At 39.0% G+C, this 26,735-nt stretch overlaps 1 protein-coding gene across 1 annotated transcript in view; it reads left to right on the top strand.

The window, feature by feature from the left end:
* The first annotated feature begins 452 nt into the window (after positions 1 to 452).
* Positions 453 to 26,735, top strand: part of CR1 (complement C3b/C4b receptor 1 (Knops blood group)) — a 189,414-nt gene continuing 163,131 nt past the window's right edge. Inside the window, 17 exon segments of the mRNA XM_057528241.1 lie at positions 453 to 582; positions 6,620 to 6,799; positions 8,166 to 8,265; positions 8,693 to 8,778; positions 9,347 to 9,745; positions 11,665 to 11,841; positions 11,924 to 12,026; positions 12,663 to 12,748; positions 13,919 to 14,308; positions 15,711 to 15,899; positions 15,985 to 16,084; positions 16,312 to 16,394; positions 16,916 to 17,323; positions 17,926 to 18,102; positions 18,182 to 18,272; positions 18,568 to 18,644; positions 19,564 to 19,787. Coding sequence (XP_057384224.1) covers positions 525 to 582; positions 6,620 to 6,799; positions 8,166 to 8,265; positions 8,693 to 8,778; positions 9,347 to 9,745; positions 11,665 to 11,841; positions 11,924 to 12,026; positions 12,663 to 12,748; positions 13,919 to 14,308; positions 15,711 to 15,899; positions 15,985 to 16,084; positions 16,312 to 16,394; positions 16,916 to 17,323; positions 17,926 to 18,102; positions 18,182 to 18,272; positions 18,568 to 18,644; positions 19,564 to 19,787 — 2,928 coding nt within the window. The 5' untranslated portion in view covers positions 453 to 524.

Genomic DNA, 26,735 nt, shown 5'->3' with positions numbered 1-26,735 from the left:
AAATGAATTTAGCGAATCCAAACCAGAATTTTCAAGAGAGAGAGTGGAGGGGAGTGAAGGGGAAGGAAGGGAATGGGAGGAAAGGGGAGGAGAGGAAAGGAGAGGAGATGATAATAGAATAGAACAGAATAGAATAGAACGGGAGCGAGCGTTGTAGATTAGTAAAGGCAGTACTATTTTGTTTCAGTTCTCCTGAGAGACAAAAGTGGATGCACTGGGTGGCGTGGTCAAAAACGTTGGAAAGCCACTGCACTGACGAGTAGAATCTGAGCCAAAGACTGAATCACAGTTCTTCCGCCCACCCGCCCCCGGCCAACCCCTCGCCCCCTTTGCAGCCCTCACCGCGTGGTCCCGCCCCCAGCAGCCAGCAGGTGTGCGCTCAAGCTAGCACGTGGTGCCAGACACTACTTAAGGGCCCACCTTCCCCTGCTTGCAGCTGCCCCCTTCTCCAGCCCTGTCATTCCGGAGCTGCCGGAGGCTCGCGGGTCTCAGACGCATCCAGCCGCTGGGGCTGCAGCCTTGGCATGGGCGCCGCGGGTCCGCTCTGGGTTTTCTTGGCTCTCGCCGTGCCAGGGGTCCTCGGTGAGCTGGGAATGGGAGCACGGAGGTAGGGACGCGTCTGGGGCCGGGACGGCCTCTGTGCCGCGATGCAAAGGAGACAGTCAAAAGTTAGAAGGCGGGGCAGTCTTGCATGCCTCGCTCGCTTTGGGGGACCCCGAGATCTCTTGGTCCTGAATATCCTTGCTCGCTCCTCCTGGGCTGGGACCACCAGAATTGCAGGCTGCATCAGGGACGCACTATGTGATCTGCCCAGTGTGGCTTGTGGCGTGGCGTGCCCGCTCTGTGCTCTCCGGGCTCCCCGCCCCCGGGACTCAGCATGTGCTCAGCGCTCTGGGTCTGGAGGTCTGCGAGCTCTAACGCCCGGACACATATCCGAAACCTACTCGTGCTGAGTACATGCGACTCGGTTGCATGCTCCGCTAGGCGCGGGAGTTTCTGCGCACACTGAACTCCCTCCTGCCTGGTAAAAGCAGCACAGCCTCCTGCTGCCTTCCCAGAATAAGAATAATGTCTGATCCCCAGGCGTGGTTCTAAACGATAAACATCTGGAGTTATTTAGAAAAGTTGATACGTGAATAAAAATTGCAGTTCTTTATGCTATTTACCTTCTGTAATGGCAAGGGCTCCAGAAGGTGTCATTAAACGTTTATTATAATTTTCTTCCTCCAGATTGGCTTAATTCTAAAGAAGAATTGTAATTTTTTTAAGATTGGAGTCTCTAGGTGATAAGATAGGTATAACTTTTTAATAATTTTCAGAGTACATTGGATTCCCAGTTTATTAAGAAGTTTACTGTATACAGATTTCAATACCTGCGTGACTTTTGGCAAGTCATTTCGCTCCCTAGCCTCAGTTTCTTCATCGGTAAAATGAAACTAGAGATAGGCAGCCCTACACTTACTCGGCTGCCCTGAATATCAGATGAAATTAGGCAAATGAAAGTTAGATGTTGGATGTTACTACTAGATGCCAGTAATAAGACGACTGTCTGGACCTGTTTTGATGGAGTCAGCATTTAAGCTTGACCACTCCCAGCTTGTTAAGGGATAGTGCATACGTTTGTTCTATCACAGTTCACTTTGTCTGCTTCCTGACATTCAACTTTATCCTGACCCTTAACTGAACATTTCCCCAAACCATTATCTTCATCTCTCTCTCTCCTACATATTAAATCTTTGAAAAGACGCACTTTCACAGCATTCTCTAACACCTCCCGTGTGTCACAGTTCCTGACCTGACTTCTTGCCAGCATTCCATTCCTTTTTCTAAATTTCAGAGAGGATATTATCAATTGAAAGTCAACTTCTTTTCCAGCCCTGTCAATTCATTGTACCCTACAAGGATGCCAGAGCATCCCCTTCCAGTACCAGAGCAGGACCATCCTTTCGGTCATTTAACTCCAGACGCACGAAAGGCCAGGTCTACCTTTCTGTCGACTGTCACAGCTAACGTGCTTCTGTTGTTTGTCTTATTCTTACACCAATATTTTAATCATATTCATTATGATTACCTTTGTAACAACCTCCTCTCTTCCATTTATTCTGATACTAGTCTTTAACTTTTCCAATGGTGAAAACTAAAATTTAAAAACTTTTTTTTTTTCATTATTCCACTCCCTTGCTCAAAAATCTAAAAGGGCTTCCTACTGCCTGTGGAATTAAAAAAAAATCTGTCTTCAGCCTTTCAAGCCTTTGGTAATTGGATCTCACCTAAGCATGCCCCTCCTGATTCCCCACTGCTTCCTATCACAAATGCACCGCTCATCTTCTTGCCTGACCTACACCCCAAGGTCCTTTGCTCATGCTATACCCACGCCCCCTCCTGACTTTTGCAGGATGGTTTGATTTGCATATATTGTGGAATGATTACCATAGTAAGTTTAGTTAACATCCATCACCTCATATAGATACAATACAAAGAAAAGAAAAATTTTCTCCTTGTGATGAGAACTCTTAGGATCTACTCTATTAACAATTTTCCTACGTATCGTAAAACCATGTTAACTATAGTCATCATGTTGGACATTGCATCACTAGTACTTATTTTTCTTATAACTGGAAGTTTGAATCTTTTGACCACCTTCCTCCAATTCTCTCTCCTCCCACTCCCTGCCTCCAATAACCACAAATCTGATCTCTTTTTTCAGAATTTTGTCTTTTTGTTTTTAGATTCCACATAAAAGTGAGATCATACATTACTTGTATGTCTCTGTGTGACTTATTTCACTTAGTATAATGCCTTCAAGGTCCATCCATGTTGTTGCAAGTGGTAGGATTCCCTTGTTTTTTTTAATGGCTGAATAATATTCCATTGTATATATTCATCCACAACTTCTTTATCCATTCATCTATTGATGGACACCTAGGCTGTTTCCATGAGTTGGCTATGTTTCCATTTGTAAATAATGTCACTATGAACATGGGGGTGTAGTTATCTTTTCAAGTTAGTATTTTCATTTCCTTTGTATATATCCCCAGAAGTGGAATTGCTGGATCATATGGTAGTTCTATTGTTAATTTTTTGAGGAATTGTGGTGCCTTTTTAAAATACAGGTTTCTGGGTTCCATCTCACCTTCCAGAGATTCATATGTTTGCGGGGGGTGGGGGGTGGCCCAGGAAGCTGAGATTTAACAAGCACTCTGGAAAATTCTGAAGCAAGTATCTTAAAGAGCAAATTTCCTTCTCAGAGTGTTTTCATTTTTCTCCTTTTATCTATTTGCATAAACCAATTCAAATTTCCTGTGCTGTTAAATTTCACTCTTGCCTTGACTGACTGCCTCACCTTAATCAACACTAAGAAAATAAAATCATTAAGTAGGAATTCCCTTATTTTCCAATCATCTACCTCCATCTGAGATCAGATTTTTTTCTCTCCTCTGGTTAAAACATGCCAAGGGCTACCCATCACATTAGGACAAAATCCATGCTCCTTAACCTCAACTCCAGGCCTCTGCTTCTCTGAAGTTCTCTGTACTCCTCCCTCACTGACTCTTCTCCAGCCACACTGGCCTTCTTTCTATTCCTTAAACGGAGTCATGTTTGTTTAACTATGCACTAGGTGTTCCTCTCTTAAAATGCTCTTCTATGGGTCATCCCTTACCTGTCTCCTCAACATTCAGGTCTCAGCTCCACTGACACTTTTCTGTGATGCTCTGACTCTTACCTGAAGTAGTCTATACCCCAGGTCACTCTCTATCACATAACCATGTTTTATTTTCCACAGAGCACCTATCATCATATAAAACCTTCTTATTTATTTACTTGTTTGTTCCCTCACTGGTTTACAAGTGCCATGAGATCAAGGCCTTTATCTGTCTTTATTGCCTGATGAATCTCAGTACATGGTATTACCATCAACCAAGAGCTCAAGTCAAAAGCCTAGAAGCCACTACTGAATCCTCCCATTCCCTTAGCCCCACATTTAAGTACAACAGAGTCACCCACTTCTCACTGTCTCCTTGTGCTCAAGCTTCATTTTTTTGGTCTAAGCTACTATAATACCTTCCAGACTACACTCCCTACTTCTGAAAGTAAAAGTCCAGTCCATTTGCCATCCAATTGCTAGACTATTTTTTTAAAAAGTTAAATCAGGCCATGTGACTCTCTTGCTTGAACTCTCCAGTGACTCCTACCCAGAATAACACGGGGACATCCTCCTGTGGACTAAGAAGCCCTGTGTAATCCTTCCTTCTGGGCTTTTTAACTCGATTCCATTTCACTCTGATCACTAAGTTCCAGCCACACTTGCATTTCGTTTATCCCTAAAGCATAGTAAATCCATCCCTGCTGTTAGGCTTCTGCCTAACATGCTTTTACCCAGCACTTTACCTGTCTGGCTGGCACCTTCTTATCCTTCAGTCATAACTCAAATGTCTCCTCTTCATAAGCCTTCTTTAACCATCATAACTGAAGTCATATGCCATCCTGTCCCCTCCTTTTTCCAGTGCATTACATTTTGATACATCACTCTGTTTATTTCCTTTACCTACGATCTATTTATTTATTGGTATTTATTTATGGTCTCTCTCCCTCTATTGGAATATAAATTCCATGAATGTGAGAGCCTTGTGTCTAATGTTCACTGATGCATATTCTGTGCTTAAGACAGTATCTTGGTTGATATGCACACCCATCATTCAAAAATGATCAGATAGCCAGGAAACCCAGAGTTATGTTATGTGATCATAATAATTCTCATTATCAATAATAATTTTTTCTTCTACCTGCTGTCTGACCTAAATTTCAGGGTTATTTTGATCATCTTGTATATTTGTTCTTCATTCATTTCAAATGGATTTCTAAGCCAGTCCAGGTAAATCCCCTTAGACACAGATAAAGAGTTAAATGTATTTCTGTTCTCTAGAAAGGCCTTTGCCTAGTTAGTTTTAATATGGTTCAAGGGATGTGTATGTCAATGTTTTGTCACTATATTCTATTTTATATCCAGTCATGATCTACACTGATGTTTACTCCTGATTTTAAAAAGATGTGAAGAGAAAAAAAAAATGTGAAGAGGGTCCAATGACCCTTAAGAGAATTAATGTTACTTAATGGTTCATAGGCTAACTTTCCCTTTTCTGATATGAAAGAGAACATGATTGCTGGAAATTCTGTCCTGTGACCTGGGATTTTGGCAAAATCATTACTAATAAGAGCTGGCGTCCCCCAAGAGACAGGTGTCCCTAAGTCTCATTGAAGATAAAAATTTCCCATTGTTTCTCATCCAGAAAGTATGATTCTTATCTCCTTTCACCTTCTACTTTTTTTGCTTCAAGATCTTGGTTACTTCTCAGTCCATGTAATCACTAATGATTAAATCTTGTAAACTCAAATTGGTTTTCAGATTGTGGAAAATTATTTAGGATTGCCCTTATTCACATTGGATAATTACAGGTTAAATCATTTGATTAGGGTGAATTGGTACAAATAACGGCAGGGTCGTGAAGTTGGTCTTCATTGAGGTCAAACCCTGACATTCCCTATAGAGTCTTGCTGTTTTGCGAAAGTATGCATTTGGAAACATTTGTAGGTGTTAATGGAGGAAACCAAAGGAGTTGAGGAAAGAAATAGGAGACCTACAGTGGGATCTGGGTCCCAAGAGTAATGGCTATTCTTAGATCCTGTCCATATGACTTCTCCAACAGAAGTGTTGGGCTACAAAAAGGTTGGGTCTGGCCACAACTTTGGGAGTTCTGTGTTTGCCTTTGTGTCAGTTAGTCCATGTTTGTTCTTTGACTTGCACCTGTATCAGTTTTAGATTTGTTTGAAAAAGGAGATTTATAAATTTGATATTCAAATATACCACCATTCTGGAGTTGAAACTTGAACTCTCTTTCATACCTAGAAAAATTATTTTCCAGGTACATCCTCAAGTATCTGGGTGTTACAGTTTCTTACCCATCTCCTAGAATAAGGTTTGTTTCATCTTCATCATCATAATCATCATCATAATTATTTTAAGTCACAGAGAAGTGTCTTGAAAAAACTGGCTCCTTTTATGTGGTACCCATCAGGAAGTATTTACTAAACTCTTTTGGGGGTATATTACTCTACTAAGTTAATGGAATAAAATAATGAAGAATAAAAACAACCCTATTTTCTTCTTGCTAGGACCTAAGGGTTTAATGACTAAGATAGTAATGTTAATTCATTAAAGTAATTTTAGAGGATCATACATGTGATGAGCTTTCAAGGTCTGATATACTTGATATACTTGTTTCCTGTGCTATCCCAGAAAAGTTTTTACTTATAAGGTTTTAGTTTTTATTTATGAGGTTGTAAGAAGATAGAACAACTCCAGGGTCTTTATGGAATTTTATTAAAAAATGATTTTCTCCAGCTCTTCTTCTGAAGTCTATCCTAAAAAGCCTTTGAACTCCCGAGCTTATTTCTCTGTATATGCATTCATACTGCAAGATATATCTTCTTTGACCCAGGAAATATTGACATCTTGGGTTTACTGTCTAAAGATCAAAGTTATTGTAACTGGTGACAAAACAAGCTGAATAGAGATTTTAGCCTCTCTTAGTTTTGATATTCCTGTGGTCTTTGTCTTTAGGTCAGTGTAAGTTCCTGCCAAGGTATCCTTTTGCTAAGCCTAAAATTCAGAGTGATCAGTCTGAGTTTGCTGTTGGGACAACTTGGGAATATGAATGCCTTCCTGGGTATGTCAAGAGGTCATTCTTTATCACCTGCCTAGAGACCTCCAAGTGGTCAGATGCTCAGCCAATCTGTAAACGTGAGTAATCAGTAATAGAAGAATCTTTGGGTCTATAGCATGTCTCTATGCGCTAACCTATTATTTTCAAGATAAAAGATGAGAAAGTAAGTAATCTCAAATGAAGGGGGCTGCTAGGTTCTCCATGTTTTCTTTTACTCCTAAGGGTATTAAGTATCATGTATTGGGGTTAAGTCATACAGCTGGCCAGCCCTGTTTATCCTATAATCTTCATGACCTTGTTCTATGGTCTCTGTACTGTGTTACAGTGATCTTAGAAGTTAGTATACAAGGAATATTAGTTTCACCTCATATTAGTTTTCACCCAACTCAATTTAAGAAATATTTTTGAGTAACCACTGGGTATGAAGCATTAGGCTAGATGGTGGGGCTTGGAAGAGACATAAAAATTAACCTGCTAGTCTCTGTCATTGAGGAAGTCCTATAGTATTTGTAAAGACTGGTTTTTGAACAAATACTGTACTATGGTGTAATTGCTTTTATTTATAGAGATAAAATTTTATGATATCATAGAGAAGTAAATAATAAGTGTTATCTAGGAGAATAGAGAAATCTAGGCACTACAGACAGAGGAAACAGCATATGCCAACACATAAAGGTATGGAAGAACATGACGTCTCTGGAAAATAGGAAAATTCAGAGTGGTTAGAATATAAGGTGCATGGTGAGGAATAGTAGTTGATTAAGTGGATTGGAGTTTAAGTGTGGTAGGCCATGCATTCTTTTCCAATAAACAATGGTAAGTCAGTGTAAGTTTTTGAATGTGGGGAGTGGCATGACCACCTTTATACTTCTGAAAGATAATGTGTGCAGCAGCATAGAAGATGTGCTGGACCAATGGCGACCAGTATTATAAAGGTAAATTTTATTACTCGATGATCCAATGAGAGATTATAGTGGTGGCAAAATAGTTGGTTTGGAGAGAGATTTCTGGAATCCAGTCATGAAAACTTGGTGATCTATTGAATTAAGGGCAGGGGGTAGAGAAAATGAGTTACAGATAGGAAATGATGACTGTGAGGTTTTGTTTGTTCGTTTGTTTGTTTGTTTTAAGCCATAGGACTTGGTAGATGTTGCCATCAACTGACAGAGTATAAAAAGGGGAAATAGAGATTATAAATTATGGTTGACTACAAATAATGTTTGCATCCATGCTCAGAAATATAGACTACATGCATTAAACAAATAGTGTTATGGAATTGACTGATCCTTTGGAAGATAGAAGTTCTGTAAATGCCCCAAATTTCTTTGAATAAACATAAGTAAACTACTCAGCAAGTCCAGTCAGGTTGGAATTTAATGTAAAACACAAAACATCCCCCAAATCCCAGTCCCAAATCCTGTTTTGTCTTGTTTTCCCTTATAGGTAAATCATGTGTAAGTCCTAGAGAACTCCTCCATGGCTTTGTCCTTGCACCCAGGGGTATCGTGTTTGGGTCAACAATTACATAGTCTTGTGATAAAGGGTGAGTCACCAGGAGACATCTACAGAGTACATGGATATTAGAACACTAGTTTCAACCAGAAATCACCCATCTTCCAAAAGAGAGCTGAGTAATTGCCACCCACCCTTAACCATAGATAAGTAAAAAGAGAATCAGTTCTCTGATCTGCTCCAGAGGCAACTCTTCAGGATTACCCACTAGAGAGGATCCCTAGAAGAGAAAAAAGTTTGGGCTATTCTTCTTCCAATTTTAAATCTTCAGTGTTACTGACCAGGAGGTCAAATTTCATTTGTCTTTAGATTGTTGAATCTTTTGTATGAGTCCTTAATCTGTCACCATTATTTGTCATATATGATATTCTATTCTTTGCCATTCTTTCAGTGGAAAAAGAACTAAGCTTTCCTAAAATGTCCAGCTGGGAGATGATCACTCATCTCTTTGTCTTTAGATATCGACTCATTGGTGACTCCTCTGCCACATGTATTATCTCAGACAATATTGTAACCTGGGATAAGGACATGCCTTTTTGTGAATGTGAGTAGAATTTTCCCTTTATTGCACCTAGGTAATTCCTCTTGTCACCCTCCAAAGGGAAAGTGGGCATCTACACATCAAAATAAGTACCCAGGTGGGTTACACTTGGCTTGAGTAGTTCTGGACACAGATCTGTGGTTTATCTTCTTCTATGCCCCCAATCCCATTACACTTTCCTTTGCTTACTGTCCTTTGATGGTACATTATCTCATAGTGAATAAGTGCTCAAATCTAAAATATGCCACAAGATTACACACTGCCAACTTTAGTCCATGCAAAATGTACACCACCCTAGGTGCCTTTTGTAACAGTTTATCTGTACTCTGGGGGTCAGGACTCGTGACCAGATCATATTTTTGTGGGTTTTTATCAGGCCAGTTCCATGTATCTTCCTACCTTGCTACTTCCCATTTAGAACCATCTTTGAGATGAGGATACAGAATTTCAATAATAGGGGTTAATTGTAGGCTAAGTGGAAGTTTGGTTTTCAAGAGTTAAGACAAAATTCCCAGAAGGTATAACATTTAAATGCCTTCTCTCTTTTCCTATCTACCCCATCCTCCCCAAGCTATTCCTTGTGAGTCACCCCCCGCCATCTCCAATGGAGACTTTTACAGCAGCAGTAGCGAGGACTTTTACTATGGAATGGTGGTTACTTATAAGTGCCATGTTGGACCGAATGGGAAAAAGCTGTTTGACCTCGTGGGTGAGAAGTCAATATATTGCACCAGCAAAGACAATCGAGTTGGCATCTGGAGCAGCCCTCCCCCTCGGTGTATTCATGTAGTCAAATGCCCAATTCCAGAAGTTGAAAATGGAATTATGGAATCTGGATTTAGACGCTCATTTTCCTTAAATGATTCTGTGATGTTTAAGTGTAAGCCTGGCTTTACCATGAAAGGCAGCAACACAGTATGGTGCCAACCAAACAGCAAATGGAACCCTCCACTGCCAAGGTGCTTCAAGGGTGAGTTGGGCTGAAACTTTGGGGATCTAGAAATAAATTGAGACTTTGGGAGGAATAGATATATGGTACCTATGAGAAGAGGAAGATAAAGACAGTGAGTGTATGTAGTTGGGTATTCTGGTTAAAGAATTTAAAAGTAAACTTTGAAAGTAGTATCTAAATGTAGAAGAGTTGGGAAATTTACTATATTCTGGGACAGTGCTAGATATGCATTAATGTAGGGGAAATTAGAAGACACTTAAAAAAAAAAAAAAGCAGGTAGTACCAGAGCTAATGATCAGAGATTTTTATATGATTAAAATCATATGTGATTGCCAACAAACACATGAGATTGCCAACAAACACATGAAAGAATGCTCAATATCATTAATCTTTAGAGAAATGCAAATCAAAACTACAATGAGATATCATCTCACACCAGTCAGAATGGTCATCATCAAAAAATCTACAAACAATAAATGCTGGAGAGGGTGTGGAGAGAAGGGAACCCTCTTGCACTGTTGGTGGGAATGTAAATTGATACAGCCACTATGGAGAACAGTATGGAGGTTCCTTAAAAAACTAAAAATATAACTACCATGCAACCCAGCAATCCCACTACTGGGCATACACCCTGAGAAAACCATAATTCAAAAAGAGTCATGTACCAAAATGTTCATTGCAGCTCTATTTACAATAGCCAGGACATGGAAGCAACCTAAGTGTCCATCAACAGATGAATGGATAAAGAAGATGTGACACATATATACAATGGAATATTACTCAGCCATAAAAAGAAATGAAATTGAGTTATTTGTAGTGAGGTGGATGGACCTAGAGTCTATCATAGAGAGTGAAGTAGGTCAGAAAGAGAAAAACAAATACCGTATGCTAACACATATATATGGAATCTAAAAAAAAAATGGTCATGAAGAACCTAGAGGCAAGACGGGAATAAAGACACAGACCTACCAGAGAATGGACTTGAGGATACAGGGAGGGGGAAGGGTAAGTTGGGACAAAGTGAGAGAGTGGCATGGACATATATACACTACCAAAAGTAAAATAGATAGCTAGTGGGAGGCAGATGCATAGCACAGGGAGATCAGCTCAGTGCTTTGTGACCACCTAGAGGGGTGGGATAGGGAGGGTGGGAGGGAGGGAGATGCAAGAGGGAAGAGATATGGGGACATATGTATATGTATAACTGATTCACTTTGTTATAAAGCAGAAACTAACACACCATTGAAAAGCAATTATACTCCAATAAAGATGTTAAAAAAATCATATGTGATTAGATTTTATTTAAATGAGGATGAAATAAACTCTCAATCCTATTGGCCAGGCCAATGGGGGAAATGGGCTGATCAGAATTTGATTCAAATTACTATAGGTGTTATACATTCTCCTATTGAAAAATGTAGGCTTTATGGAATAAGGCTAGAGTTAAGATCAAGTCACTTCCTGCATTCCCCCTTTTTCCCCTACTCTTATTGAGAAGTGCCTGACTTGTTAAAAACCTGGCAACATTGGGAGCCCCCCCAACAAGGCTCAGAAACTTCATCAGTGGTTTGGGAAGCAGGAAGAAAGAGGAGATTTTTGGTGGTAAAAATGCATTATAATAGTTTGATTCCTTTGGCTACAACATTAGTGAGAGAGTATATCCATTTAAATGAAATGGGAAAATGATGAATGGGAATAATGTTTCTTGGCATAGATCAAGGTACAGAAGGAAGATAGATGAAAGGTTGATCGTGTCTAAAATATGAAACACATGTTAGCCCCACTGCAGCTCACCCAAAAGAGTGTCTGCCTTATACTTTGGAGAATTGACATGACCACCTTCATCCGACTCCTGCCAACCTCAAGTTGGCTTAGGTTGTAGAGAAGAAAGTTCTTATTTCAGAAATAAAAGGACTCTGGTCCTGTTCTTTTCTCAGGGTGTCTACCACCTCCACATATCTACCATGGTAATTATAACAAATTGGATGAGGAATTCTTTGCAGTTGGACAGGAAGTGTCCTACAGCTGTGAGCCTGGCTATATTCTCATTGGAACTAACCCTATGCAGTGTACATCCTTGGGAACCTGGAGCCATCCAGCCCCCAAATGTGAAGGTGCCTAAAGGTCTATTCCATCTCAAGGAAACTTAGCTGTTTCCTGACTCTTCATGTGCCAGCCTTGTCTCCTTTTTCCTAGCAAAGTCATGTGATGCCATTCCAAACCAACTTCTCAACGGTCGTGTGGTAGCTCCTCCTAATCTCCAGCTTGGGGCAGAGGTTGCATTTGTTTGTGATAAGGGGTGAGTGCAAGGTGATGGGGCCTGACTTGGGGCCTATGATCCATAGCTAAGCATTGCAAAGTGTGATCTTTAAAGGTAGTTAAAATTTTTTTCTCTCCTTTTCTTTACCCTTTATGAATAAGAATTCTGTTATTAAGCAAATTCCACTGATTTTCCCCAAATGTGTAAATTGTGCATGGCCAGCCAAAGCTGAGAATTATCCTTTCATCATTTGCAAAAGCAAAGTTTGGGCTCTGAAGTTAAGGCTTCTATTATGGAGTCTGAATAGGTGTTGGGGGTTCAGTAAGAGGGACTCTTTAAAGTGAGCTTAGGGAACAAAGTCTCTGATGTTTTCTTTACTAGGAACTTAGGTTATTTCCTTCTAATTGTCAAGAAAATCTTGACATTTGGTTGCCAAAGAGGAAAGAGAGAATTCAAGAAAAGAACAGATCATTAGGACTGTTTTCTCTGTGTTTTCAGCTGGTCTGAAGGCCTCACATAGCTTAGCTGATTCACAATCTTAGACATTTTCCTTAAGCCAGAAATGCTTACAAAAATAGAGGCTATTAATACCATATACTTGAGAGAAGTGATGAATTCCATGTAACCGAGAATTAGTTTGTTCTGGTGATGATTTGCTACCCCTTATTGTTTAAGGTACCGGTTAAATGGCCAATCTTCTAGTCAGTGTGTCTCAGAAGGAATGAGAGTACTCTGGAATAATAAGTTTCCTGTCTGTGAACGTGAGTAGAAAGCAAAAATAATCAAGTATGGATCGTGCCTCTTGATTTTTGGTGTATTCTCATGCATTTATCAATTATAAAATCTTATCAATATGAACATATATATGCCACTCTTCTATATGTTCTAGAATGCAGACAAAAACTAAATTTATTCAGTTGACTACATATGGTATTGAGTATTCTATGTGTATAAGGATAAAGGCTCTCAAAAATTACCCCTACTGAAAATGAATAGCACTGATGTGCTGAAATGGTTTGGCTGTGTCTTCTTATGCCATTTCCTCATCTGATGAGCAATTCTTAGAGCTAAATGGAAATCAACCAGAAGTTTTGGAGGTTGGCAATTTTTCCTTTATTCTAAGACTCACTCAGGAAAAGTGTGCATATACCAACGCAGCTATAAACAATTAATATTCTTCATGTCTATTAGGACAAATAAATAAAAGATATGAGGTCACTATTCCAAACTTCTGATCACTTCCTGTGGGTCTTTCAAATGGGACCAGCATCAAAGGATGACAAATGACTTGCAGTGAGGCTGCAGTATCTTTTGTAACGGGACAGAATGTGGTCTCACTACCTATTGCCCCAGCTGTGTTTTTGAAACAGGCACTGCATAATTAGTATGTTCCAGGTATTGTACTTGCCCCTTTCAGGTACTTTTATGTCACTGGATTCTCATTACAACCTTGAATTATACTAGACTAGGAAACCGAGGCTTAAAGAGGGTGAGACTTGCCTAAGGTCACACAGCTATTGAATGACTGTGGGGATTTGAAACCAGGTCTAATGAGCCCAGATTTCATTAGTCCATGGTGCCTCTCCACGCGTGATTAGTATGTCATTAATATATTATTTTCATGTACTGATTGCCTTTTGTTTCATTATTAAAGTTGATTAGACACAGAACTATTCAATAAATTCTGTTTCATTGTTATTGTTTGGTCAAGATGGCTTATAGTCCTATATTGCTTTGTTTGCTGAGGATCAAGAGAAAGGTAAGAATTTAGGAACTTGGGGACAGGCAGGGACTATGAGTAAGAAATAAATTATACAAATTTCTAAGTCTATTTCTGAAAAAGTGACATGACCTATATTTGGACTTTTATCTAAATTTGAATCTTATTGTCATGATCAGTATGACCACATATTTTCTTTTCTACTTTGCAGGGATTTTTTGTGACCCTCCTCCTCCTATCAAAAATGGGCGGAATAGTTATCATTCTGGTTCCATAGCTGTTAACGCTGTGGTGAGGTACAGCTGTTTGGGTGCCTTCCGCCTCATTGGAGAAAGTATTCTTTTTTGTATAACTAAAGACAAAGTGAATGGAATCTGGGATAAAGCTGCTCCTATATGTGAATATTACAATAAAAATTCTATTTGCTCTGAGCCCATAGTACCAGGTGGATACAGAAATAAAATGTCTAGACCACCATACAGACATGGTGATTCTGTGACATTTACCTGTAATACCAACTTCACCATGAAAGGAAACAAAACTGTTTGGTGCCAAGCAAATAAAACATGGGGGCCAACACCACTACCAACCTGTGAAAGTGGTGAGTAGAATGAAAATAAAACTGATTCAGGAGCTTGGAGCCTCGCATTTCTGTGCAGATTAAGTTTGGTATCATTCTGAAGGAAGAACAGTGTGGATGTGTGAGTGGTAAGGGTGGAGGGAGGAAGCAACGGAAAGGGTGAAAATTATGGTTTCCTGGCTTTTTCTTGGTTGTAGAGGGATATAAATATTCATTCAACAAACATCAGTAGAGCAAAGAATTTTAAAGTATAATGGGAAAATCTAACTAAACACACCTAATAATTGAATGGAATAAGTCCCACAAGGATGGGGGCCAGAATTTGTTTGGACTGCGGGAATTGGGTTTTACAGTTTTCAACTGCATATCTGGGTTATTGTTAAAATGAGAAGAAATGTGGGCTCTAATAGCAAAAACACAATGAGTGGATTTAAAATTGATCTACAAAAGCTGTTAGTATAGTCTGGCAGAAATGATGTGCTGCTCTCTTTGGCCTCTATAAATACTTTCTGAGTGATCCACTATTTTTCAAACTCATGTCCTAAGCCATAACATTTCAAATCAAGTAACTTTGAAAATAAGAAGTACTGTAAGCTCTTCCTTTCCTTATTATTTGGTATAGTTTATGTTGCTGCTGAACTCTAAATCTGAATTTCAGTGATGTAATTATGGGAACTGGCAATACTTGACAAAAATTATACCATCAAAATAAGGTATTTATTTTCTTAATAAAGGACAATATTGATAAATTCTAAATTGATTAAAGAGTTGAAAAAATTACTATTAGAAAAATATGATTCTATCTATCTGTAAACAGATATATAATCTTGGAGGAAGGGAAGATCTGAAGATAGTCTCAAATGGGGTGACCATGAAAAACAATTAAAGATTATAGATAGGATTAAAGATTATAAAGATTTAGATAGGCCTATATGTATTGACATGGAAAGATATAGATTATTAAGCAAATAAAGCAGGGTCTAGAATAATATGTATTGAGTATACATACACACCCAAAATATGTGTATAGATATATCACGTATAGGATCCAAAAACACTATATTACTAGTATCTGGCAGGATAACCCCATAAATAACAACATGCTACTTTTGGAGCAGAAAATAGGCTTAAGGGTAGAATGAGAGTATGAGTGAAAATGGACTTTTTTTTGGTAATTGAAGTTTTTCACACTGCAAATGTGATTCATAAAGTGTAACTAAAAATAAAAAATAATGTACTATTTGCGGTATAAAATGGATATAATTAAACCATACCTGTTTGATCTTTAAAAGACTGAGTCGAAAATTAATGACGACTGCTTAGCATAGACCATGTATCATTTATTCGGATGTATGTACTAAGTCAAAATACAGACTGTCAAGGAGCTATCTGATTACCTTTTTCCTAATGTGTGTGTGTAAAGATATCCCCCTGGAGTGTCCATCACTTCCCACAATCGCCAATGGGCATCACACAGGGGAGAGTGTTGATTCCTTTGCCCCAGGATTGTCTGTGACCTACAGCTGTGAACCTGGTTACTTGCTTCTTGGAGAAAAGACCATTCGCTGTTTGTCTTCGGGAGACTGGAGTGCTGTCACTCCCACATGTAAAGGTACCCTAAATTTACAATCAATGTTAAGAATTTGGGCTATTATGTTACTTGCCACACTTTGCTTATCTTTGGCTTGTTTTCTTAGAGGCACAGTGTGAACCTCCAGGACCATTTCTCAATGGGCAGTTAAAGAGGCCCACAAGTCTTCGGGTTGGTGCAACTGTGAACTTTTCCTGTAGTGAAGGGTGAGTGTCTAGAGGGCCTATGAGATTTAATTCATTTGACTTATGTGTGCATGGTGTGAACTGTGAAACCTGCAGAAGGCTTCTCTGTGACGGTCGATGGACAGCTTAAGGTTGTGAGAGATAATGCCAATAAAAGGAGCTGGTGCCCACAAATTAAGTGAATTTGGATTTTAAATAGAGGGTTTTGTTCTGCCTAATAGTTCTGAATGACCTCCCTTTGTCTCCAGGTATCGATTACAAGGCCAACCTTCTAGCCAGTGTGTAATTGTTGGACAGCGTACTTTTTGGACCAAGATGCCAGTATGTGAAGGTATGTTAAGTGACTGTGGTTTGCAACTAGTTCCTTGGCCAGAGGTTCAACAGGACACCCCATTCTCAGCTTAACTGAAAGCATTTCCTCCAGTTGTTACTATACAGGATCTTATAGAACAAGGATCTCCCCCAGAGATCTTTAGATCTTTAAGGGATATGTTCTTCACTGAAACATCCTTGAATTACTTCTTTGTCCTTTGCTTACTCAAGTAAAACAGGGTTTCTAAGCTTTTCTTTCTCTGAAAGCTATGTACATTTGCCAGCCAGGCCATGCACATAAAGGAGATTATATACTTGGTAAAAGAAATCAAAGGATCAGTAAAGTAGATATATTAAGGAATAAAGCTTTAAATCATACTTTCTGAATTATATTGCTATAGCCGCTTTGACAGATTCATTACAGATTCCAATATTACTGTCCCTGAACCCAGGATGTGAGAGTGGCATGTAGCAACACCCGAGACATTCTTTGTTTGTAGTACAGTTGGAATCTTGTCATCTCTCTCTGTAATTTCCTAGAAATTTTTTGCCCACCACCTCCTTCTATTTTCAATGGAAGACATACGGGCAGCTCTTCAGTGAATGTTCGGTATGGAAGCACAGTCACTTATACCTGTGACCGGGGCCCAGAGCAAGGAGTGAACTTCATCCTCACTGGGGAGAGAACTATCCATTGTACCACTGATAGTCAGAAGACTGGGACCTGGAGCGGCCCTGCCCCACGCTGTGAACTTTCTGTTTCTGAGGTTCGGTGCCCACCTCCCCAGATCCTAAGAGGCCAAATATCATCCGGGCAGAAAGATCAATATTCCTATAATGACACTGTGGTATTTGCTTGCGTATTTGGCTTCACCATGAAGGGCAGCAAGGGAATCCGATGCAATGCCCAAGGCACATGGGAACCATCGGTACCAGTCTGTGAAAAGGGTGGGTATTCCAATGCTTGGAACAGGTGACACTGATTCATCCTTCTGAAGCATTAGAGAAGGGGTTATGGAGTTTAGCAGGGCCTTGTCCAACTTCCAGTCCCCTCAATTTTACAAAATATAGTGAAGATAAATTATATAGAAGGCTTTTTAAACACTGTCTCCCATTCATTTTGTAGGATTATCCTTGGGGGGGAAAATCATTAGGGACCACTAAGTTGCCTATTTCTTTAAAGGGAAAACAACTGGGAAAAAATGTTTGTCTTAACAGTGATTTCTTAAAAGAAAAGTGATTTTGACTTCAACAAAATAACCCTACAGATAGGTCAGAATCTCCCATTTGAAATGTACAAGATGATTCCTTGTACAACAGAGGAATTGGAGCACCCAGTGGGAATGGAAAAAAAAAAAATCTGCAGCTGCCTAAATGCAGAAAAAAAATTGACAACCACTGGTCTAAAATTACCCAAAATTGGGCTGCAAGATTACTTCTGTACTGTACAACTGCCACCAGAGTGGAATTGTAGCATAAATGTCACTTTCTTTGGCTCAGTTTCTTTCTATCATTGTTTACATAAGAAAAATTCTGTGTCTTTCCTTTAGATTGTCAAGCTCCTCCTAAAATCCTCCATGGGCAAAAGGAAGATAGACACATGATTCGCTTTGACCCTGGAACATCCATAAAATATAGCTGCGACCCTGGCTATGTGCTGGTGGGAGAAGAATCCATACATTGTACCTCTGAGGGAGTGTGGATACCCACTGCCCCCACATGCAAAGGTTCCAGGCTTTGAATGTCGATGTTTTTTGGTTTTGAGATTGCCTTGAGTTGACTTCTCATCCTCCTCTCTTTTTTTAGTGGCAGAATGTGAACCTATAGGAAAGCAAGTCTTTAAAAAACCCAAGAACCAACTTATCAGACCAGATGTCAACTCTTCTTGTGATGAAGGGTGAGTGAGGACTGTCTCAGTCTGAACTAGGTCTGGCTTATCAGTTACATTGCAAGCTCTGTGTAGGAGTTAATCTCAAAGACCCCCCCTTGTCACGTGTTCATGGAAGTGTGATCACTCTATTTTTCCATTAATGGAAACTATGCTGTGCAATGGGTGGGTTGTGCTGATGCTGGCTATGTTTTTGTTCCTATTGATTCCTGTACTGAAAGTAATGTGTCTGCTATTGAGTCAATAGCTCTTGCTTAGGTTAGTGGTCACCAGATGGCAAAATGTCATGACTCTTTGTCCCTAGGTACCGGCTAGGCGAGAGTGTTTATCAGCAGTGTCAAGGCACAATTCCTTGGTTTATGGAGATTCGTCTGTGTAAAGGTGAGTAGAAAAATAACAAAGGATCTTGAATAATGTGAGATCTATAAATATGAATAACAGAGGGTCTAGAATCCTGTGAGATTTCTGTTTTAGGCATGTTATGGGAATAAAAATATTAGATTCTGTTCTATTCACTTTGTCAACAGTTATAGTTGCACAGTTTTGCTTTCTTTTACTTCAAAGCCTAGCAATCACTTAATTTAAATGCATTTAGTTACTGATTCTCTTTTGTGATATGGGAGAATAAGAGTAATGAGGTCAGTGAGTATATGAGCCACCATCCTTAATTTTGGGTACACTGTAGTTTAGTGGAGAGAAAGGGAACTGGTGTGGGATCTGAACTCGGATTCTATTTCTACTGCTTATTGACCGGGGGCAATTTATGTAACTTCTCTGAACTCTAGCCTCTTATCTGTAACATTAGCATCAGACTGCAGACCTCAAAGTTATTATAATTAAATGGTACTATCCCATCCCTCCTTTGCAGATGAGACAATTGCCTGTCAAAAAGTAGATGTTCAATCAACAATAAATATTCTTGGCTAGCCTATCATATCACCACAGCAAAACGATGTACCATCTCAAAAAAGTTTAATTCTATTCCCCTGTGCCTTTTATTGACCTATTGGTTATTAAAAAAAGAATTCTTCTCTTAATTAATAATTTGCTATCAGACTTTACTGCCTCACAATATGATATTGATCTACATCTTCACTTTTAACACATTACAAAAATCTTTCCTATGAAATCTTTTAAACTGAATTTTGTGTAATAATGAGCTTTGATAGAATGCATATCATCACATCTCACCCATATGCTTCAAGAAACCTGATAACAAAAGATTCATAACCAGCCTCATTTCTCTTCTTTGGTGTTTAATACTGGAACAGAATTGTACAGTAACTTTTCATCTCTCCAGATATCACCTGCCCACCACCCCCTGTTATCTACAATGGAGTACACACAGGGAGTTCCTCAGATGTCCTATATGGTACCACAGTCACTTACACATGTAACCCCGGGCCAGAGAGAGGAGTGAAGTTCAACCTCATTGGGAAGAGCACCATCCGTTGTACAAGCAACGATCAAGAGATGGGCATCTGGAGTGGACCCGCTCCTCTCTGTAAACTTTCCCTCCCTGCTGTTCAGTGCTCACATGTCCACGTTGCAAATGGATACAAGATATCTAGCAAGGAAGCCCCATATTTCTACAATGACAGTGTGATATTCAAGTGTAATAATGGATTTACTTTGAAGGGCAGCAGTCAGGTTCGTTGCAAAGCCAATAACACCTGGGATCCTGAAATACCAGTTTGTGAAAAAGGTAAAAACTCAGTGGAGAGAAAAATGAGGTATTTACTTGTTTATTCTTGTTTGTTATCTCCCACCCAAAGCTAGAGTTATGGAAAAAAGCAAGGGGGCATAGATTACTGTCCCATTTCTTCCATTCTGTAACAAAACAGTCTATGTGTGTTGTTGTATATATTCTTTCTGCAAATGCTCCCTTGGATCTGGGATACAGTCAGGGTAAATAATTGAGAGGATCTTTTTTAAGGTTTCAGGTTCCTTCAAAAGAGCAGAAAGCACTCAGTAATGAACAAGAGCTTGATGATCTTTGGCTTAAAAGTTTCAGACTGTCTATTGTCAAATGTTGTATACTTAGTGTTCTTGAGTTTTTGTTGGTATTTATGTGGGAAGTTTTTTCTTTAGGCTGTCAGCCACCTTCTGGGCTCCACCATGGTCGGCATACAGGTGGAAATAGGGTCCTCTTTGTCTCTGGGATGACTGTAGACTACACCTGTGATCCTGGCTACTTGCTTGTGGGAAACAGATCCATTCACTGTATGCCTTCAGGAAATTGGAGTCCTTCTGCCCCTCGGTGTGAAGGTACTTTCAGTTCCTGAGTTGTCTTTCTCTTTTATATCAGGCATGTATAAGTAATTCCAACTTTGCTCCTCTAGAAGCACCATGCCAACCTTTGAAGGAAGGTCTTCAAGAGCTTCCACTTGGTTCACCTGTGGTACCAGTTAATATGTCCTGCCAAGATGGGTAAGTATGATTCATTCTCAGAAAGGGTCTCCACCTTGCTTTGTGCATTAATTCTAGCCTCAATTTGTCTTGGTGACTCCCTCTAGAGGTTCCTCATTGTCACACTAACAGAGATTGTGAGGTTCCAAAGGTCTAAGTAGCATCTCTAACTTTTCAGTCCTTTCTTGACATGGAAATGGCTTTGTTGGGAGTAACTCTAAGTCTAAAGTAGTTTGCTTACTTGAAGGGCCAGGAGTTTTGACTCCTTTCTGCCAAATTTCTTATTTAGAAGTGCCTCTGTATTAGTGGTTTGAGGAGGCTAGGTTTCAGAGACGTGATTTTTAGGAAGAGAAAACGTATTATAATCTCTCTCTAGGTACCAGTTGACTGGACATGCTTATCGGAAATGTCAAGGTGATAAGAATAGGGTTTGGTTCCAAAAGATTCCACTTTGTAAAGGTAAGTTAAAAAAAAAAAGTTGTCAGTGGGTTGTAGGGGATTAAAGAGAACAGGTCACTACAGAACTAATCTATACCTTAACAGTCGATGTGTTCTAGCTCAGTGTACATAAGAAACATGTTTTAGTGCTTGGATGGTACTAGCATTGGGAAACAAAATTGTCAAGTAGGAAATGAATACAGTTGGCCCTCTGTATCTGAAGGTTTCAAATCCATGGAGTCAATCGACTGCAGATCAAAAATATTTTTTTAAAAATCCTGAAAGCTTCCAAAAGCTAAACTTGAATTTGCTATGTGCTGGCTACTATTTACCTAGCATTTACATTTTACTTACAACTATTTACACAGCGTTTACATTGTATTAGGTATTATAAGTCATCTAGAGATGATTTAAAGTATATAGGAGGTTGGGTGTAGGTTATATGCAAACACTATGCTATTTTATATAAGGGGCTTGAGCATCCTCAGAATTTGGTATTGATGGGGGATTCTGGAACCAATCCCCTGTGGATACTGAGGAATGACTGTATTTGCCATATACCTGCTAATTGCTCAAAATTTAAAAAATAACAAAAAGAGACTATTTCTCTATTTCATGAGAACATAGCTGTATTTATTCCTTTCTTAATACTTTACTGTATTTTCTGAATCTTTTTTGGAATGAGTGTGTATTATTCATGTAGTCAAAAATTTAATAAAGCTTTTTAAAAGAAAGCATAATCCAGCATCTAAAATTTAAATAACTTAATAGCTATGTGCACTACATGCAGTTGCATAGTTTTATTATTTAGTTTTATAGTATCTGATTGAAAACTGTCCACCATGGTGTACTAGCTGAAGTAGACTTTCCTAATCTCTTCTGCAGTTATCCACTGTCAACCTCCACCAGTGATTAACAATGGGAGGCACAGGGGTGTGATGGCAGAACACTTTCTGTATGGAAATGAAATCTCTTATGAATGTGACCAAGGATTCTATCTTCTGGGAAAGAAAAGTATACGGTGCATAAGTGATTCTAAAGGACGTGGATCTTGGAGTGGACCTCCCCCACAGTGCATAAAATCTCCTCCTGTGACTCACTGCCCTAATCCAGAGGTCACACATGGATACAAGCTAAATAAAACTCGTTCTTCATATTCCCACAATGACATAGTACATGTTGTCTGTGATCCCGGCTTCATCATGAATGGGAGTCACTTGATTAGGTGTCATACTGACAACAAATGGGTGCCAGCTGTACCAACTTGTATCAAAAAGGGTAAGATATTTTCAGCACTAATATATGAGATGTTGCACAGAATAAAGAAAAAGGGTTTTGAATCTGCACTTGCCATTCCGCCTAAAGAAAAACAAGTAAAAGCTAAGGCAGTCATATTATTTTACAAAATACCTGCCTTGCCTTATCTTCTCAGCTCATTCTTTTTTTCCCTTTTCTTTCTAAGCTTGTTGAAAAAAGGTACATGAAAGGATAATGGTTAACTTCGAAACTGATGGAGTCTCCCAAGTTTATTATTTTTATTACTTTAGAATGGGGAAAATGCACATACCATTTTGGGCAAATGTTTGGCAGTAATATTGCTTAATAATTTGATATGTAAGGCTGTGATACAAGCCAGAAAGGGATCTTTGAGTATTCTGGAGAGTGGAGCTGGCCTTAAAACACACTGAATTGTCTTGTAATTTTAGTTATCATTGGTAGTTTTATCCCTATCAGTGGCTATCTACAACAGAGGCTGCCAACTGGTGACCAAGAACTGATTTCAAAACTGTTTTCTTTGGCTAGCACAGTAGTCTTATTTTAAGTGAAACCCATCTCCACCACCCAAGGCAAACAGTGAACCTGTGATACAGTGAGGGCCCCCTCTGCTTTCCTGCAAGGTACTAGTATCTTGAATTGGACAGTGGCTGCCATTTTTAGAAGGACAGGTGCTCTGTGACTTACCATATCTGGTGGCTTCACTTCCTGGCTCCTGTAGATATTTGAGGGTGTGACCCTTGACTACAGCCTTTTTACCATTTAAAGAGAAAAGAAAAGATTACTATTCTCTGATAGATTACAATTGTGGGCTGTAACCACTGATGTTTCATTGTCTTCCATTTGACATTTGTCTTCAGATCATATATGATATAGGTAGGAAATGCAAATCTCTGTTCTGTACTGTTTGGTTTGGGCTAAATGAATATTTTTGGATACTGACTAGTTGGCTTGTTGCCTGCCTTCTTTCTGTATTGCTATCACCCATTTGCTGGCTATGTGTTCCTCTGTACTAAATTAAAGATCTTTTTAAATTGGTGTCTAAGCTTTCTTAGGATGTCAACATCCATTTAAGATCTCCCACGGAAATCATACTGGTGGAGACATAGCTCGATTTTCTCCCGGAATGTCAATCCTGTATAGCTGCAACCAAGGCTACCTGCTTGTAGGAGAGGCACTCCTTCTTTGCACACATGAGGGAACATGGAACGGACCTGTCCCTTATTGCAAAGGTGTGTTGTTTATTTGTTTTCTTATTTTTTAAGTAAAATTTGTCCGAAATAGATATATTCAGTTAGGTACTTTCAACTTAAAATAGCCAAATAAATGCATTAATTGGATCATTTAATTAAATGCATTTAATTGGATTAATAGATGAAGTCATCTAAATACTGCAAAATAAGAAAAGTGGCTGAGGCTCTATCTGAGCTATCACTTATGTAGTCATTTAAATATGGAAAGTTGAAGTCTTTATGTAAATCAAGCAACTAAAGTACAGATTGAATTTACACTGTGGTTACAGTTATGATAAGTGTGCATTTGACAAAATACTCATAAAAAGTAAAGTTATCTTTTGAGTATGTTTCCTCTAAGTGGTGGTAGGATTATAGGTATATTTTTATAAAAGTTTCAGAATGTCATTTTCATTATCATAAGCAGTGCATATGAAATATGAGTAATGAATTAATACTGAATATTAGTTAAGCACTTCTTACCATATGCCAGATACTGTGCACAGCACTTTGCATGCATTATCTCATTTAATCCTCGTGAGAACCATATCAGTGATTGGTGCCATTATCCCTGTATTATAGATGAGGTCCCAGTAGAATGGAGAGATTTGTAACTTACACAAAGTCCCACAGCTAGAAAATCCTAGAGTCAGGTTCAAATCCAAAATCTCACACTATTGGCCCCTACACTGAAAAGATGAAAGAAGAAATGAGGAAGCATTTACATGTAAGAAGAATTGGAGAATAAGAGTCAAAGTTGATGAAACAAAAATTCAGAAGTCTTAATGTTACTCATTCAGCCCTCATCATTTCTCTAAGAAGCCACAAAAATTATTCAATATTATTGGTTTAGAAACTAAAGCACAAAAAAGGAAAGTAATCTGGTATGATTACCTGGACGTTCCTGAGGTAGATGGCTGACACTAAAAGGCTATGCCTAGGACATCATTTTGTGTTATTTCAGTGAAGTTTTACTAACTGAGAATAAACTAAATTGGTTTCATAAACCTTTCCATTAAGGGCAGTATCTACGTTCTTGGTAAAATGTCAAAATATGACTCAGCTTCAATTAGATTCCTTTAATTTCAGAGGTGAACTGTAGCTTCCCAGAGCATATAAATGGAATCCAGAGTGGGCTGGAGCCTGGAAAAATGTATCAGTATGGAGCTGTCATCACTTTAGAATGTGAAGATGGGTATACCCTAGAAGGCAGTCCCCAGAGCCAGTGTCAGGAAGATCACGGATGGAACCCTCCCCTGGCTGTTTGCAAATCCCCAAGTAAGTACAAAGGGCTTCACTGCAGCTCCTACTTGTTTCGCTGGAAAGAAGAGAGTGAGTGGTATCCCTCAATGTTAGGGACTCCTGGGTTTTAAACTGACATAGGTCTGTGACCAGTAGTATAGTAACAGATGAATTTGAAGTTGGTGGTCTACTGTAGTAAAAGTGAGACTTTCAGAGAATGGGGAAAGTAAAGAAAGGAAATAAAGAGAGGAGAGCACTAATTTAAAAGTTGCAAAACTAACAACCTTATAGAGTTGTCCTTTGGTATCCTCAGGGGGATTGGTTCCAGGACCCCCTTGAATACCAAAATCTGCAGATACTCAAGTCCCTTATAAAAAATGACATAGTACTTGCATATAACCTGTGCATATCCTCCTGTATACTTTAAATCATTTCTAGATTACTTATAATACCTAATATAATGTAAATGTTATGTAAATGGTTGCTGGGCTCGCAGTGTGAGTTTTGCTTTTTGGAACTTTCTGAATTTTTTTGCTTTTTCGAATATTTTTGATCTGTGGTTGGTTGAATCCACAGATACAGAGGACAGACTGTATTTTGAAAGGACTTGCTGCTGAGACTTCTGTTATTGCTGAATCTTGATTTGTAAGTGCTTAGCAATATGACAGGGGCCTCCAAAAATATGTTAACCAACCTGTTGTAACAGTTAATGTTTGCATTCTGACCTGAGAAATCCCTGATTATAAAGTTGAGTTTATTGTTTTTTTTCATGAATGAACTACCCCAACTTAATTAACGTGGAAAAAAAATTTAAAGACCAATGAAGTTGTTACATAAGAAATGAAGAAAGAGTGGGTAGGGACTTCCCTGGTGGTGCAGTGGTTAAGAATCCACCTGCCAATGCAGGGGACACAGGTTCAAGTCCTCGTCTGGGAAGATCCCACACACCACGGAGCAACTAAGCCCGTGCTCCACAACTACTGAGCCTGTGTTATGGAGCCCGCGAGCCACAACTACTGAAGCCCGTGCGCCTAGAGTCCATGCTCTGCAACAAGAGAAGCCACTGCAATGAGAAGCCTGTGCACCACCACGAAGAGTAGCCCCCGCTCGCCTCAACTAGAGAAAACCTGCATGCAGCAACGAAAACCCAATGCAGCCATAAATAAATAAATAAATACATATATTTATTTTAAAAAAAAAAGAGAAAGAAAGAGTGGGTATAATTCAGGGTTCCAATACCTCTTTTTAAGTAGACTTAGAGAGGAGGGAGCTGAGATTAATTTCTGGGACATTACCATGGGACTTAGAACTATGTGGAACCATGCAACTAGACTAATATTTTCATGATTTTGTATTCTCCTTAGGCTCACTTGTTCCTCTTATTTGCGGTAAGTTTTCTTAAATACTCGAAGAAAACTTCTAATGGTGATTTATAAAAATGTATGTAACATTTGAGGCCCTATATCCTGACTGTTAATTTTTTTTTCACTTTAACTCATAAGAAGTTATCTTCTTTTTAGTGTTTTAAGGATCTTTTAATGTGTACTTCACATCACAAACTGTCACTTTTGGATAGAATGGAATAAATGACTTGAACAGCTATTCCCAGTTTTTAAATTGAAAGTTAAGTTTACCAAAAATTTAGTTTAACTCTTGGTCTTTTGCATGATTTGGTTACTATCAAAATAGACTGGCTTATTCTGCAGTAACAAAATATATTTCACAACTGAGAGTTAAATGTTGCTATGCAAAGTCATGGGATCCTGGTGTCCTGAGCTCCTAATTTCACCCCAGTGACAAGAATATTACTGATAAAACTGAAAAGAACAGAAAAGCTCAACAGAAACTTGACTGGAACCCTGTGGTCAAATGCTTG

Source organism: Balaenoptera acutorostrata, chromosome 1 (genome assembly GCF_949987535.1).
Source record: "Balaenoptera acutorostrata chromosome 1, mBalAcu1.1, whole genome shotgun sequence".
Taxonomy (NCBI): domain Eukaryota; kingdom Metazoa; phylum Chordata; class Mammalia; order Artiodactyla; family Balaenopteridae; genus Balaenoptera; species Balaenoptera acutorostrata.
Note: the sequence above shows the minus strand (reverse complement) of the source record. Positions and strands in the feature narration are given on the sequence as shown.